The sequence below is a fragment of the Equus quagga genome, chromosome 14, assembly GCF_021613505.1.
Source record: "Equus quagga isolate Etosha38 chromosome 14, UCLA_HA_Equagga_1.0, whole genome shotgun sequence".
In the NCBI taxonomy this organism is placed as follows: Eukaryota; Metazoa; Chordata; class Mammalia; order Perissodactyla; family Equidae; genus Equus; species Equus quagga.
In genome coordinates, this window is record NC_060280.1 from 54567760 (window position 1) to 54585341 (window position 17582).

A 17582-nucleotide genomic window follows, 5' to 3' on the forward strand; every position below is an offset into this window, starting at 1 on the left:
ACTTGCATCTGTATTCTTAAAGCAGAAAGTCTAACAAATGGCTTCTAGAAAGAAAGAATGGTACTGTTAGCCAGTTCAACTCTTCTGGATCAAGTCTAAAAACTCTAAATCCATTGCCTGCTCCAAATTCCAACCCTTATCTTTTCAAAGTGGTAAAAAAAAAAAAAAATGACAATCTTTTATTTTTATTTCAGATTTATTGGAATATTTAAAGAAATATCTATTTACTACAGACATAATTCCAAAAACAGGTACGGAATGACAGAATTCCTGGCTTCCTACAGAAAAAGGAAATAAAACAAACATGAAAAAGAATTCTGCCAAAAGAAATGCAAGTTATAAAATCACTCCATCCATGGGGACACACACACTCATAGAAGGGAAGAGCCCATGTTATGTCTAAATATCGCCCTGCTGAGGAAATGAGGAGAAACATCTAACCGAGCTTTCCTCACCTTATGGCCACCACTCCACCTACATCAGCTGACCCTGAGAAAGGGCCATCTAACGCTGCAGAATTTTGAGAGAAGAGCACTGCGTTCTGCACTGAACAGTAGAAAGGCATCCTTTAGATATTTCCTATTGCTTATACTAGCCATTGAGACCTTGACCAGGATGAAGTTTCAGTATTCTTCTCCCGACCTTGCCCCACCTCCCACCACACACACACACATCTATCCATAGACACTGATACCACGTACTTATTTTAATATCCTGGAAAGAGGTAGAAGCGTCTTGTCAAAGTCACCCTTTCGGCGGTGGGCATCTGTGCCCTAGCATCTGGCAACTCAAATGATAATCGGACCTAAATGGAAAAGATAGTCTATAGATTGTTCTTTTATTAGCAGAAGAATCTTCACTTAAGCTGGAAAAATTACAAAGAGTATAGCAAAATAAATCATAAAAACAAAAAGGCCGTATATCTGTAAGAATCATAGCAACATGCATACGTATATATCTGGTCATAAGTATGAAATGACCAGACTTTTTAAATCTGCTGCTGGATCTAATAACTCTGGACACAGGCATATTGGAGTCCAGTTGTTCATCTATTCACAGCAAGTGGAGAGTTAAAATAAATAATTGTTTTCTAAAGGTTGTTTTGTAGATCATAACAGGTTGGATCTGGCTTCCAGGTTTGCTGATTCACCAAAGAACCTCAAAGCTCGTTTGGAGAGAAAGGCATTTTTGGAATATAAACACACCCAGTGCTGCTCCCTACATTTCCAATGGGAGTAGTCAAACATGCACGGATGTGGAGTGCAAGAAGCATCTAGAGTCTTACCTTTCGGAAAATTTCCTCCAGATCACAGGACCAGGCATATTCTTGCAAATTTTCAATGAGTTTCTCAATGAAAACAGAGCCCGTTGTGGGACTTCGCCAAGAAACAGTATCTGTGAATAAAGCACATTCCAAATCTCACACAAGGCTCTTGCCTGGCCACAGAGGTGGAGTCCTAGGAGTTCCATACCAGCTGAGGATCCCTGTTGAGTTCAAGCTGTTTCCTATACACTGTATGCCATTTTTTAGTGAATATATTCAATGTTCGGTGAGTATTTTTTACTGATACTCAATAATTGTTAAGATCATATGAATTATGCTGTGCATTGTGCAGATGTTAGGGTAGCACAGCTTCCGAGTTCAAGGAGTCGCAAATCTAGTAGAGAGGGAGGGAAAGGCAGAATGGGGTAGAGGGGAATGATTGGGCCTTCGGGAAGAAACACCTGAATGTGGATCTCAAGATTGTTACTAACTGACTTGATTTAAGTTAATTATACATTCTGAAATGCAGTGGCCTCAGCTACAAAGAGTAAGATGATAATTTCTGGTGCAAAGAGATATTTGAAGATTAACTATATGTTACAAATGCCTGGGAGAATATAGGGTATGTAATACTCAGTCTATACAGTGTAATTATACTAATAACATTTCAACTTATCTACTTTATAAATAATTTAATCAAAAATCAATTAATTCTGACCATAAGGTATTTAGACAAAGAAAATTTTAATTGAATATGAAAATGGTACCGACATAAAAGAAGTACAAGGCTAGAAGAGGCTTAACAGAGAAAGATCATATTCTATTGAAGGACAAAACAGACTTATGGAAGAGAAATACTGAAGAATGGTATTAGTTATATAAAAAAGTAGTGGCATAAAAGTCACGAGGCCATTTTAAAATTATGCAAAGAAATATATAAGAAAGAAGTGGTATAAATAGCTGTATATAGAACCAAACTTTTTAGCCAATAAAAATGGTAATAAATTGTATAATAATAATAGATTAAAATTCTATTTAAAACCACAGCTATCTTGTGAGGCTGGTTCCAGTTAAAGGGAGTGGATGGGAGAGAGCGTGGAGGCAGGGATCTCTAAAAGTTCTTTGTGAAATTAAGGGAGTGGATGGTCACTTTTCTTCAGGAGAGCTCTGTAACACAGTTGGCTTTAATGCTAGAGCATGCGGAGGTAGGTTTACTAGGGGAAGCTGAAGATAACTGAATAGAGTATCTAAGAATCATCTTGAAAGTAAAAGAAAAGGAGACAGAAATCAACAAGATGGATGTAAAGAAGCTGGGAGCCTACAAATGGCTATACAGCCAGAAGTAAATCTCTTGAGGAAGGCTGGCATTAAAGGATTTTAAAGAATAGTTATGTTTAATACTAACATTTCCTAAATACACTTAAGCTGTAAATGCATAGGTTTTTTGCCTAGTGTCATTGATTTTGAGCACTGAAAAAATCGTTGATTTCTACATCAAGACATGGTCAACACAATGCAGAACCAGGTTGTCTCCTGAGAGATAGTATCTCATTACAGAAAATAATCTGTAAATTAAACTGTTTGAGTTGAGACAAAGTCTTAAGACCAGAGGCAATCAAGAGAATGAGAATGCTCAAGAAATTCCAAAATGTAGTGGATGAAAGAGTTCAAATGACTTTTATTTAAACGCTGAGATGAAAAGTTACTCAAGGCAAAATGTTGAGTTAAGTTACAAAGTGGAAACATCTTGAATAATAGCAGTCGTTTAATGTGTTCTTTACTTTGTGCCATGCTCAATATGTTGGATATATTGTCTCACTTAATTCTTAGAACAATGGTATTTGTATTCACATATATCAGTGAGGAATTCAAAGAAAGCTCTGAGAGGCTAAATAACTGGAGCTAGTTTATAAATCCTAAATGGCACGGTCAGAATATAATCAGCCGTAGTTTTAATCCAAAGCCTGGACTGAAAATCATTCAGATTTCTTGTTTCATACGCTCCATACTTCTAGTTGAAACCACTTTAACTTAGGGACTCAATCAGACTTGTCTGCTTTTCTGCCTATTCCTATTCCTTCTATAAATCCTACCCTTCTGTAAATACATGACGTCTAGGCATTGGACTGCTGAATCATCCCGAGATCGTGAACCTTTACTATATGGAGTCAGATTCTAATTTACTTCAGTGTAGATGCTCTTCTATTTATCCATCACAGTTCCAGGTAAATATTTTGCACCACGGGAGTTTACTAGTTACTGATTAAGTAAAAATATATGCACATTTGGTCTCTGTGGATAAGGGACGTTGAAGGTGTAATGAGGGGAAGATTTAATTTTTTCTTTAGAAGTCTCGCGAACACAGATATCCATTCTCTAGTGGGTGGGTCTGATTTGCTGCGCCAGTAACACCCACAAAGACCTCCTACACAGGCACTCATTACCTGGTGTTGAAGAGCAGAAAGCAATAAAATCTTTCTCTACATGGGCTTTCTTAATGGCATCATCCTCAAAATCGTCTGGAGCCAGTGAGGAGCTACTTCCAGAAGTTCCTGTTGAGTCTTTTAACCACACCACCCCTTGATTCTCTGGAAAAACAAAATTTGGTTTCTCATTATTCCAACAGTCAAGAGAACTACTTTCTCCCCATAAATCTCTGCTCAATCATATTTATTGATTTATTCATCACTATCTTTCATTCACGAGCACATACACACATATCTTTTCAACAACTCATCTCTCCTAACCCTGAAATGAATTCTAACGGCATCCAGTCAAAATCTTAAGACAAAAGTCCTATCTTTTTAGTTGAAAATGGAATAAATTGTCTACCAACCAGTTATACAACTCACAGAAGTTTCAATCTTGTTTGGTGACAATGGTATACTTTGATATTAAGGAGTAGACACAAAAAAACTGAAAAATCCTGGATACATAAGATGAGGTCAATCCTTGAATGTCTCATGTTCTAACAGACATCAGCACTCACCACCACGGCAGGCCTGGATAATGATCACCTTGGGTTTGTCCCTCAAATTTGGACAGTTCCTGGTGTTAAAAATTTGAAAGATGGTGTTGACTTCTAATACATCTGGGACTTTCTCAGAGAATTTCTTCCCACAAATGCCTTCTCGAATACCATGAGACATGAACACCAGGAAAGTGCTGTCAGAGGACCGGTGCTCTGGGCGGGCAGCAAATGCCTTCAGCTCTGTAGTCATGTCCTGGAAAAGACCATACCCCTGATTTTAGACAATGTGATTCATTATCATGGCACCGTGGGAATCCAATAAAAAGACACTTAAGGAATTCCTGGGTGATATAAAAATCAGTGGAATGCAAAAGATAATTGAAGTCTCAATTCAGAGAAAGGTAAACAAAGGGTTATAGAATGCTATCCAGGGATTTCTAGCAGAGAGAAAGGAGCATTATTGAGTTGATAGAACACTTCCCAATTAAAAGTTTCACCAAACTCTCCCTAAAAGACCCTACATTAGAAGGGGTCACTGTAGCATGCAGCACCCTCCAATGGCAAATTTAGATTCTAGACTGTCAAGAGATTAAGTTTCTGGTGCTACAATCAAGCTTTCTAACATTCTTTAGGAATATGAAGGATATGACCATTCTCTCTACATTATGATGGACCTTACCAAAGCGGTGAGATTTTCTTTCACTTCCACACTGTAGCCCAGACCTTCTAGCAGCACCTTCATACTTGCAATATCAACTTCAGCTCCAGCTCTCCTGGAAAGATCGTCAAACTCTGTGTTGCAGATAATGAGCGCAAGCCGTGTGCGGGTCATCGACTTTCCCATTATTGGGTACATCTGTAGGAAATGCAGATTGGATGAACAGACTTGTTCTTAAGTAAATATTCATCTTGATTGTTTAAGACAACTTCTCCTCCCTTCGTCCTATCCAGAAATCAAATCTCATGAACCATAGATAAAAACATGGAGGGGGAATGAGTCCTACTATGGAAGTGGAAATGGAGTTTTCAAATGTCTGATTAGCAGCTGAGCACTTGCTTTAATTATTTTTGAGAGGTAGGATTGTGAGAAAAAGCTTTGAAGCCAGAATGATTAATTTTTAAAACTGACTCCTCAACTTACTGATTTGGCCAAAATATTTAACTATCTGTGCCTCAGTCTCCTGGTCTCTAAAATGAGTTTTTATGAAGTTTCAGGGTGTTACTGTTTGCAACTTGCTTAGAACAGTGGCTGATTATATTAAGCATTCAATAGATGCCATTGTTGTTATAATTATTTACTCAGGGAATTGGATGAAACTTGGAACTTTCTACATAAGCGTGGGATTCTAGGAGATAAGAATCTTTTATGTAAGGGAAGCAGCAGGATGATTTTCCAGAACCTCTCAAGGAAATTGGCTCTAAAAAAGAGCCACTGCACTTCAGGATTGCCTCCAGTGTGTCTTTCATCCCCATCCTTGTGTTTTGAGAACAGCACCTCTGCTGACTTTTCTTTCCATATCCTTTCGACCACTTCTGGTGAACAAAGCTTGAGGCTCCCTTTTGGCCCTGACAATGCAAGCTTAGCCAGGTCATCCGGCATTGCCTGAAGAGCTGCAAGAGACAAGAAACTTTATGAATAATGGCATCCCTGTGTGTCCCACTTAGTGTTCCTCACAGCATCATCTGTGTATAAAGTCACAGAGGAGGAAATGAATCCTTAGGAGGACAGCCTGTGCTGGTCATCAGCACTATTGAGTAAGTCATTGTTAATAGAACACATTCCAAGCCAGAGGAGATTTCCAGTGGTGTGACACAAGAATCTACCTTCATCTCTTAGGATCAGCATTTTTGTAAATATTTTAGATTAAAAAATAGAGAGTGTTTCAAGTCCATGCATGATAAAACTCTCAGAAAACAATCAACATGTCAGATAAAATAGTTAATTATAAATTTATTTTCAATGATTTAAAGCTTTTGGTAAAATTTAATGGAGGTAGGTCTATTTTAACATATTTTTAAATGCATATGTTTATCTATCTATTTATTTGTTTTATTAACAGGCATGAGAGTAGGCATTAGAGAGATTTAAAGAAAGAAAAGAAGGAAAAAAGGAGGGAGGGAAGGAAGAAATGGCGGGCTTTTGTCCTGTCCTTTAAGATCTCTCTACGGTGGGTACATATGGGGAAGAGGAGGAGGAATATTTTCTCTGAGTTAGCACCTGGAGGAGGGCTGCCTGCTAATGAAGAATGTCCATTTTAGAATTTTCATAAATGAGAAATAAATTTCTATCCTCTCTGAGCAATTACAAATGTTTGACTCCGTTAGAGCATTGCATACCATCTTAACTGATACAAGTGTGTGTAGTGTCATTTCCATCCCTAAATTTTGGGCTATCTCTAATTTGATGGTGGAGATTCTTAATACCTATTCCTTCGTAACTCATATATTCATGTAAGCTCAATAAAAGCAGGAAATTTATTTGTCTTGTTCATTACTCTCCAAACAGTCCATAGAACAGGGTCTGTAACAGAGTAGGCATATGCTGAATATTTTTCTAATGGCTTAGTGAGTAAATAGTAATCCTGATGAAATTATTCAGTGAAATAGTCTTTTAACAAATACTTATTGCATGTACGTTCTGAGCCAACTTCTGTTACATGTGATCCTACCTATGCATAAGTCAGACATGTTTAATTTCCTCATAAAGCGTAAAGTCCAGTGGGGGAAAGGATGCGTTTATTTAAAAATGACAAAAAAAAATTGAGCGAGAGTTGTGGCTGTAGAATCATAGGGCACTGTAAGAATAAGGGTTCGGAAACACAGTAGTAGAAGTAGAAATGGAAAGACAGATTGGATTTGAGAGAGGAATCAATAAAACTTGGCCACTGCTTGAATATTGAAAGTGGGAGAGAAGAAAGAGCTGAAGATAATTTCAGGCTTCTGGTTTGAATAACTGGCTAATGGTGGCACCATTAACTAAGATAGGGGAAACTGGAGGAGAAGCAAGGTGATGAAGGGTGGCAAGTTCAGCTCTGGGCATGTATAGATAAAGGTGTTTATGGGAGATGTGGGTGCATGTGTTCAGTAGGCACTTAAATAGTGAAATGCGGCACTCAGGTAGTCAGGATTTGAGACACAGATTCAGAATTTGTTAGTATGGACATGGTAGTGAAGCTGTAGGAAAGGCTTCTGCTAAAGCAGAATAGAGCACAAGAAAAAACCATAGGATCAATCCATGAGAGTTACCCATAGCCACCTCATCTTAGGTTCATCCTATGAATCTGAAGCTAAAATCATGGAAGATGGGGTTCAAAGAATTTTATTGCTTTGAAAACAGTATTACCTGGGAAGGAATGAACCACTGCTTGGGAGTCTTGTGTTTTAAGAAAATTTCCAGATTGTGGACCTGAGGAAAGATGAAGGAGATTAAAATAATTACTTGTGATCTCTGAAGAATCTTACCCCAATGTGTTGAACACTCTGTATGAAAAATGCCTTCCACAGGCCTTGATCCTATTCAAGATATGACTTACCTGGAGCCACATTCATCACAAGGAAACAAAAGCCTCTGCACATGAATGACTGAACTTTAACACTTGGGGCAGAACCAAAGTGCCGAGAAGTGAGTTTCTTGATTTCTACTTTCTAAGATGAAAATGGAATTGAGACAGCATCAGCTATAGGATCAAGTATTACCTTAATATGTATGTTTCAAGGTGACTCTTGACAGGACTACTACTACCTAACAGGTGTGTGCAAAGTGAAGTTGTCTAACTCAGAGCTGACCTGGACTTTGGAGAAAACTAAGAAGAAAAAGCACTTGGACAATTAGCCTTGCCAAGTTTTATCACAGCAGAAAATGATGATGAGGGGTGCCACTGGCTTACCCCCTGTCAATGTTAAGTAAATTTCCTAAGTGCCATGGAACGGGAAATTGCTGGAGCCAGGATATGAACACAAATCTGTCTTGACTATCAATCTTGAGCTCTTAATCACTAAGATACTCTGCCAGCCCACAAAAGGTACTGTACAGTTTTACATGTGACAGGAGACCTGAATACAATCTCTCTGTAATCTGCATTTGCCCTACTCAGTGGCATAAGCCAGACTCTGAGGAGGAAAACACTGGAAAGCCTCAGTTACATTATTTGGTTGCATAAACTCACTCAAACTTATTAATAAATTCTCTGGGGTGCTATTTATTACGATTATCAATTTCAGAAACAAGAATTAAGTTTAATTTATTTAGGGTTTTATAAAGATCTCAATACAGCAACATCCACCTTAGAAACTTATTCCAGAAACTTTAAAACTTGACATGAGCTAACAAATGAGAAATACTCCAAGTCTTCATTTTATGGTACCTATTGAAGACAGGATGTCTATAGGCAAAATATGGTCCATTTCCTTGCCCTAAATGGAGGATAGCCATAGGATGTCCCACAAAACTTCAGACCCAAGGCATAGGCTGCAATTTGTCCCATCTTCCACTCTAGACTGCTGGACTAAATTAACCATCAATAAATTCAAGAACATTTTCTGGAGGAGGCCTTGTTATAGCAGTGGCATGCATGCCAAGAACTTTCTTTTAGACTTCTCCCATTAAAGTACATTCAAATATTACATCTAATTATCACATTCTATTGCTCTGAAAAAATTGACAGATAGATGAGGAGACAAAGCCATGACAGCCCTGACTGCGGAGGTATCATCTGACAGCTAGAGAGGCAGACTCCAGGGGTTAGAGTTGCCACAATGGGTTGTACAAGTGCTGCTAAAATTCAAGGACTATGAGTTGAAAGGAATGGGACACCAAAGAATAAACTTTGGCTATTATACAATTATTCTAGATCCTGATTGCTATTGATTGATTGTCTTTGATTTGGGGGAGGGGGATTAAATGAAAAAGTGGTATCAAAAGAAAAACAAGAGGTTTATTACCCATAGATGAACACAGAAAACATTTGCTACATCACTCAGACGGGCATAGGCTTCCCCTAATCCCTAGGAAAAAAGACTTTCTGCTTTCAAAGAACATCTTCTGAATGGCTTTCAGAAATGCAAAAGAACCCAGTAGCTGAGATTCCACCAGAGCTCCCATCTTTGCTGCGTGGAAGGACTAAGGAACCATAGGAGGGGCAGCTCAGAAGCTTGAACCTGTATTGGGCCCTCAGGAGGCCTGGAGGTAGAGTAGGTGGGCCTCACTTAAAATCTTACTTTTATAGAGGCACTCAATTTATTCTCTGTGTGTTGCACCATCACTGAAATACTTTATTCCTCCTGGAGAGCAAAATTTTGGAAAGAATTTATAAAAGGTCTTTGATTACAGACCTTAAGCCTTCATGTCAGATGATTACTTAAGTTCCTAGGGACCCCTAGACTTTAACTAAATAACTGACTAACTAACTAAATAAATAAATAAGGTGCCTTGCCAGGAGGACTGGAGAATACAGTATGAAGCTTCTCAAACCGTTCTCATGAACTTCAACAAATGAGTTACCACATACCCAGGATGGGAAGTGAGCCTTAATCTAAAGAAGGCCACAGAGGCCAAAGAAACAAGAATCAAGAGTAAAAGAGCCAGGGGACATGCAATAAGGCCATTGCTATAGAAATAGGACCCTGAAACCAGAGGTAAGGAAGTTGTATGCACAGTAACATGACCGATGAACTATCTGAACTTTAGTCTGAGTCATTGATCCTTACCTGAGGATAGGCCCAGTGTCTCTGCAAGGTGGGGGTCGTCTTCACAAATGTGACCGATAAAAATTTGGCATGCCTGGGGCCCTTTCCGAATGACAGCATCAATCAAAGCTCGGGCCTTATCCATAACTGTAGCATTTTCATCTCTTACTTTCTCCATCTCTTCCTGGTTCAGCACTCTTTTCTCTAACAGTTCATCCAGCAAGGTATTTACTGTACCCGTGCCCACTGAACGGATAAACAGCCTCCTCTTTTCCTTCAGGACGTTGCCTGTTTGAAGAACAAGGATTCCTCACGTCACGAAACAGTCTCATTTTCCTCTCATGTCAGCAACAGGGAATAACCTCCTTTAGATTTAATCAATAAAATGTCCCTCTGCACAGTGCAGTAGTCCTGAGGACACCCACATCTCCTACTCTTCCCTCAGTCTTACCCACACGTGCTCACTGAGTGGCTCAAAGACTCAGATTCACTATCTCTACATAGTACCTGAAAACCAGGGATCATCCTGACATGCCCCCTGTTTATTCAACTCTGCATGATAAAATAATGAAACCATGAAAGCCCATTTCCTTTGGGGACCACAGCTGCTGGTAGCCATCTTGTTCCAATTCTGCACTTTCCATCAGACTACGACATATAAGAATTCAGTTAATATTGCAAAATGACAGCAGGAGACCAGTAAAACCCAGTTCCTTTCTGGCCCTTGCCCTTCCTATGTAAAGACCGTGAAAGTCTTCGGGCCTCTTCCCTTCTTCCCTCTGCTCTCCTTCCTTCCTCTCTTCCCACTCCCTCGGTTCTGCTCACTTAAGCAGTCACAGAACCTAATTATGGCTTCCAAAAAGCTGTTCCTTCCAAAGCTATTTCTTCCCCAAAACGTGTCCTTTCAGACAGTAAGAAACTCACCCGCCATGGCTTCTCCCTGTCAGCCTTGAAGTGCGGTGTGAAACTGAAAGCCTGTTCCACCTTCCTTTTCAGCAGGGTGTATACACATGTTGCGAAATACCCACTGTGCATGTATATGCTTGACTTTATTTTTTTTTCCCAAAGAACTAACCACATTGTTGAATCTTAGCATCAAGGAGTGTATCCTTGGGAAACTTCCTTCACCCACACCTGGATCGGGTCAGGGTAGGAAAAGGCGTGGGGCTTGGAGAACAAGAAAGGAATGAAAAGTATGTATACAATTAAACTCACACAATAGTGAATCTCTCATTCACTAGAATGTGATCTAGAAAAGTAACTCATCTTTTGGTCTCTTTGTCAATGTGGGCTGCTACAACAAAATACCACATACTGGATGGCTTACAGGCAAGAGAAATTCATTGCTCACAGTTCTGCATGCTGGGAGTCCAAGATCAGGGTCAGGTTGGGTCCTGGTGAAGGCCTTTTCCTGGATTGCAGACTGCCGACTTCTCGCCATGTCCTCACATGGCAGGGCCTTTCTGGGGTCTCTGTTATAAGGTCCCAACCTCATTCATGAGGGTTCTGCTTTCATGATTGGTTCAAATCCCAGAGGCCACATATCCGAATACCATCACCTTGGGCATTAGATTTTCGACATATGAATTTGGAGAGGACACAGACATTCAGTGTATAGCATTTGGAGAAGCTGGAGCACTGTGACCTGTACCGTCATGCCCCAAATCTAGACTGTGTCCTAGAAGCTATGTGCCCCTGTGAAGCAGTTCCATCCACTTTTAGGAAGGAAATATTTTTCACCAGGATCAAATCTTTTCTAACATAATGCTTTTCTTTTTCAGGTGGCTCTGTTTTGAGGGACACTGTAGAAATTAAAAGCTCAGGTCCTGGACTAAGAATGTCAAACTTAGCATTTTAACTATCTGTTCTCAAGCAAGGTATTGAACTTTCCCATGCTTTGATTCCTCTATCTGCAAAATACTTTCATTAATAGCACATACCTACACAATTTTGATCATCAAATTAGAGAAAATGTATAAAATGCATAGAACATTGCCTGACATTTAGTAAGCACACAATAAGTCATGTTATAATTGTTATTATTATTTTTTAAAGATTGGCCTTAAGCTACCATCTGTTGCCAATCTTTTTTCTTCTCTTTCTCCCCAAAGTCCCCCAGAAAGTAGTTGTATATTCTAGTTGTAGGTCCTTCTAGTTCTGCTATGTGGGAGGCCACCTCAGCCCGGCTTGATGAGTGGTGCTAGGTCCATGCCCAGGATGTGAACCAGAGAAACCCTGGGATGCCAAAGCGGAGTGCACAAACTTAACCACTCAGCCATGGGGCTGGCCCCAGTGTTATTACTTTTAATATCAATATTTCGCACTAGAAAAATTACCAAGGTTAATTATTTGTGGATTATCCATTGAGTTTATCTTTTGTGAGAATCCTCATGCATCTCTTCCATTCATCCATTTAGCAAGTATATATGAATGACCTATTCCATGCCAGACACTGTTCTAGGTGGTAGGGATTCAGTCAAAACAGGCAATGGGGGCCGGCCCAGTGGCACACTGGTTAAGTTTGCACGTTCTGCTTTGGTGGCCCGGGATTCGCCGGTTCAGATCGTGGGTGCAGATGTGGCACCACTTGGCAAGCCATGCTGTGGCAGGTGTCCCACGTATAAAGTAGAGGAAGATGGGCACAGATGTTAGCTCAGGACCAGTCTTCCTCAGTGAAAAGAGGAGGATTGGCAGCAGTTAGCTCAGAACTAATCTTCCTCAAAAGAAATAAAAACAAAAACAGACAATGGTCCCCTGCCCCCATGGCCTCACATTCAAGAGACAAAAATGAAACCCAATATGTAACTTGGATATTCAGAATATTGTAGTGTAGTGAGCACTAAAGAAAAGAAATTTATTAGGGAAATGGGTAATGAAATATTGGAGAACTCATTAAAACTGAAGGCAGAGGAGCCCAGGAACACCCAAAGAGGCCATTGCTTTCAGTGAGCACATGTTCAATTGACCGTCCCAGAAATAAACTCCACATGGTCAATTTATTTTATAGCTGTTTGATAAAAGATGAACTAATAACAAAACGCAGATATTAGCCCTACACTTTTCAATTTATTTACTGAAAATACTCTTAGATTTATTACCATACTATCTTAAGAGAATAAGGATTCAGAGTTACTAAAACGTTCAATGCATGCGTGTGTGTGCATGAATGCGTGCACGTGAGTGTACGTGCACACACGCTTGAAATATCTAAATTAAATATTGATAGCTCTATTATTACATTTTAAAACTCTATACAATTAAAAATACACTTGTCTTTTGACATGTGGGCTCCAGTTTTGCTCCCTTAGTCTCTAGGCTAAGTATTACCTTTATTTTAACTGAACTAAAATTCACTGTCTAGATTTTAATCTTTTTCTCAGGATATTTTTATTTTTACTTTTCTACTTGCCCAGTCCAGTTGGCAGCACAATCTTGTGCTCCTTGCCACAGGGAAACATTGCAGGGAAAAAAGCAGAAACTACATATATATTGTCTCCCTTCTACTTTTCTGTATATTTATTTAGTTATTTCCCAAATGCCTAAAAGATTTCACATGAAGGTTTTTCCACCAGCCAGGACCAAACACCACTGAGTTGAAGCAGGCTGAGGTGGCATCCAAGCCAGAGAAGGATGGCGAGGCATTGGACCTGGGGTTGTAGAACCCTAAGCTCATGATCAATTGATTATCTCACTGACCCTGGGAAGCTAAGCAGAGAGCCACTATGTAGCAAGGGCCCACTGTTTCCTCAAAAAGGATGGTGCTAAACACTGGAAACATCCCAAATATCCATTGTAGGTGCTTGCATGAGTAAACAAATTGTGCTATATGCATGCACTGGAATACTACTTAGCAAAAAAAAAAAAGGAGCAAATTATTGATATATGCAAAAAGATAGGTGAAAAAATTAAGCTTTTATTATGAGTGAAAGAAGCCATATACAGCAGAATATATGCCTTATGCTTCCAATTATATGAAGTCCTAGAATAGGAAAAAATAATGTATTGTGATAGAAATCAGATCACTAATTGCCTGAGGAGGAGGTAAAGGAAAATTGAGTGCATAGGGTATGAAGGGACTTTCTGACGTGATGTAAATGTTCTCCGTCTTGATCGGGATATTGATGTACTAAAATATGTGTCAGTAATAATCAAATTGCATCCTTAAAAGGGTTACATTTTATTTTATATAAATTATACCACAATAATCTTTAATTAAAAAACTAAAATCAATGGTTGCAATGATAGACTGGATTGGAAAGGATTTTCTTTCTTTGTTTTTCTGGACACACTCAAGCCTCCTCAAATCAGTCAAAATTCTGGTAAGCAGAAAAGGTTCTTACAGTGGGTAAAATGGAATTACCTGCGTTGAATGGGGATTTTTGGATAGAATAAAAATAGTTTATAGGGATAATTTATAGCGGTAATCAGTTTATCAGCTAAGCTATGTACCTAGAAAATAGTATGACATAGATGGAATATTAATTACATAGATAAAATCATCTTAAATTAATGTAGCTGTCCAATTATAAGTAATGTTTTAAAAGAAGCATGATGATTTAAAAATCCTCATGTCGGAATTGCCTGTGATAGCCCGTCCATGCAACAATATCATTTTTAATAACAGTAGGTGGCATGAAAATCTCTTACACAGAAGGCAAAAGATCCCTGTGTTCTGGTTGTGCCATTTTCAACCCTTAGAAAGCCACTCACCCTCTTAGCTTATCCATTTCTTATTCTCCTTTATGTTTTTAGGGCTGTTAGAACATTGCGATTAGTACTTCTTAATAAGAGCACTAGCCAATCATAACATGTTATTTTATCTTTCCTTCGTGTAACACCTTCCCTTTTGTACAGCTTATCAACATAGACTTTGAGGTCCAATAGCCCTGGGGTCAACTTCCATCATTAGCTGTAGATCTTGGACAATTTATTTAACATCTCTAAGCGTCTATTTTCTCATCTGCATGGGGGAGCTCATAATTGTTCTTACTTCCTAGGATGGAATGGTGGGTGTGACTCCCACCTAGTGTGGTCATGAGCTGTATCCCTGAATCAAGGTAATACCAAAACATTTTTCTTTTTAAAGAGCTTCTAAATTTTTCTTATGCTCTATTTCATGGCTTATCACAACAACTGTGTAAGTTAGGCACGTTAAATAAGTATTGATTCCATTTTGCGCATAAGACCAGGTAAACAGTTGGTTCAGAAACTTGGCAAGCGCACGTTATGGAACTTGGGTGAGACGCCAGCTCTACCCCCATTCAATACTTGCCCTGTGTGATGTGCTACTCCCCAGCGTGCACTGCTCTGGGTAATGCAGAGTGTAAAAGCAGAGGATAGGACTATGCACTTGCCCTTATCGAACTGATAATTTGGGGAGATATAATATAAGCATTGAGAAGAATTAGAGTGACAATAAATGAAGGCATAGATAAAAATGCTGTGAGCTATCAGAAGAAAGCCAATTAAATATGACCTGGATCCATCAGGAAAGACTGCACAGGATATCAAGGCACACTCTGTAGGTACAGGAGAAGTAGTTTTTGGATTGGTGATGTAGGAGAGAAAAAGCAATGAACTTATTGAGACATTTCTGTGTTCTAGTACTGAGATAGGTCATTTCAGCCACTCAAAGATGCTGGAAAATTATTGCTAGTAGCCCTATTTTAAAGATCAGAACACTGAGACTCAGAGTGGATAAGTCTCTTTCTCAATAGCAGAGTCCAGGACTACAAAGCATAATTGGATTCTTTAAAGTCCATGACTGCTTTTTTTAATCTACAGGGAGTAGAAATTTGAGACCAGAGTGATCCAACGAAGAGAATAATATAAACAAAATGCCGAGACCAGAATCGTAGGAAAAAGGGGAAAAAAAGATTTGCTTGAATCAAAGAGTGTTTGTTTAAGATCAGTGAGAAGTGAGTTTTGAGAGGTAGATTGGGTCTAGATTATGATGCTTTACAACACTCAGCCTCAGTGAGGAATTTAAGCTGCTGTGACGGGGAACAGAGAGCCAACGTGGCTTCTTGAGTGAGTCACATGAACATGGCTCTAAAGTAGCTATTTGGTATTGAGTGTTTAACAAGAACTAGGTCCCGGAATAAGCACTTGATCTACATTGGTTCTGCTAGTGGATACTTTTAGAAATATTGGTATTCAGGCTCACTCTAGATTATTGAATTAGAATCTCCAAGGGTGAGGCTCAGGGTTATGAATACATAAAAATAATTCTACTTGTTTTTAATGTGTATCCTCTATTGAATATTACTGCTGATTGTCCTAATCTAGTATCAGGAATAACTAAGAGCTCTCTGAGATTCCCATGCACCATAACATCGAGAATTTAGTAGGACATACTCCTGGGGCATTGCTGGTCCCATATGAACCAAGAGCTGATCTCTGAGTGGCTAAGGCATTGAGACCAAGAGATGAGATGGGAGCACCTGGGAGTTAAGGTTGGCTGGGAAAAAAAGCTACAGAATTTGCGAGCTGGAGTGGAGCAGCAAGGAACTTGTCTAGCTGGACTGACAGGCAGCTAAGAGTATTGTGGTTTCCATGGATCAGATTTCTACACCAAAAGCATTATGAAAGTACTGACTTATAGAACCTCCACAAGGTGGAGAGGCTGATCTTAGAATCACGTTGGGACCAAACCAACGTGGAGGGATGGAGAAAGTCTTGAACCTGGTGTTACCCACTAGCAGAAGCAGAAGGGATTCTTCTTCAAGATCAGCTAGGCCTTCCACTCAAAATAGGAACTATACTGATAGGTGAAGTTTCTAAACACACTAGAAAGCGAGCCGCTGTGAGAATATATCAGCAGAAACAAGAAGCTACAAATTTATGTTCCCAAGGAAATACAGATGTTAGACTAATCAAATATAGAGTAGAGAATGACAGTGTGTGAGGGGGTTTAAATAAAGGAAACAAAAAGCAATGATTTTATAGTGGGGAATAAATAGAGCAATTTAATGAAAATGGCACATGTATGAAGAAAATATATCAGCTGCAATCATTAATGGATAGGTTAAAAGGCAGACACACAAAATTTGTCAAAGCATAGGTGATTAAGTGATCTGAAAGATATATCCAAATAATTTATCTAGATTGCAGTAAGCAAAAAAGAGAAGCTAGGAAATTTGAAAGAGGGATTCAAAGATATGAAGGATAGAATGATAAGTTCTAAGATATACCTGATTACAATTGCAGAAAGACATAATTGAGAAAAGGAAAGAGAGACAAAACTTAAAGAAAATTTTCCAGAACTGAGGAAAAACACTAATCCACTGAATGAGGAGATGCCATGTATCTCAACCAGGATAAATTAAAAAAATAACTGCTTTATAACGGCCCTGTGAGTTAGACATTGTTACAGGTTGAAACGTGTACCAAAAAATAAATGTCGATGTCCGAATCCACAGACCTCAGAATATGCCCTTATTTGGAAAAAGCGTTCTTCCAAATGTAATTAGTAAAGATGAGGTCATATTGGAGTAGAGTGAATCTTTAACCCGATATAACTGATGTCCTCATGAAAAGGAAAGAGACTTAGAGACAGAGAAAAGAAGGGGTGAAGACATAGAGACACAAAGGTAAGGCAGAAATGTGATGATGAAAGCAGAGATTGGAGTTATGCAGCTATAAACCAAAGAATGTCTGGGA

The 17582-nt window shown here is 39.0% G+C and overlaps 1 protein-coding gene across 1 annotated transcript; it reads right to left on the minus strand.

Annotated features, from left to right (window-relative positions):
- Positions 1-177: 177 nt before the first annotated feature.
- Positions 178-10915, minus strand: CASP1 (caspase 1). Its single transcript, XM_046638568.1, has 10 exons — positions 10845-10915; positions 9942-10208; positions 7579-7641; positions 5731-5846; positions 4915-5091; positions 4254-4488; positions 3709-3852; positions 1286-1395; positions 702-805; positions 178-278 (listed from the first exon to the last, which is right to left on the minus strand). The coding sequence occupies exons 1-9, from the start codon at positions 10849-10851 to the stop codon at positions 707-709; spliced, it is 1218 nt and encodes a 405-aa protein (XP_046494524.1). The 5' UTR covers positions 10852-10915; the 3' UTR covers positions 178-278; positions 702-706.
- Between the last annotated feature and the right edge of the window lie 6667 nt (positions 10916-17582).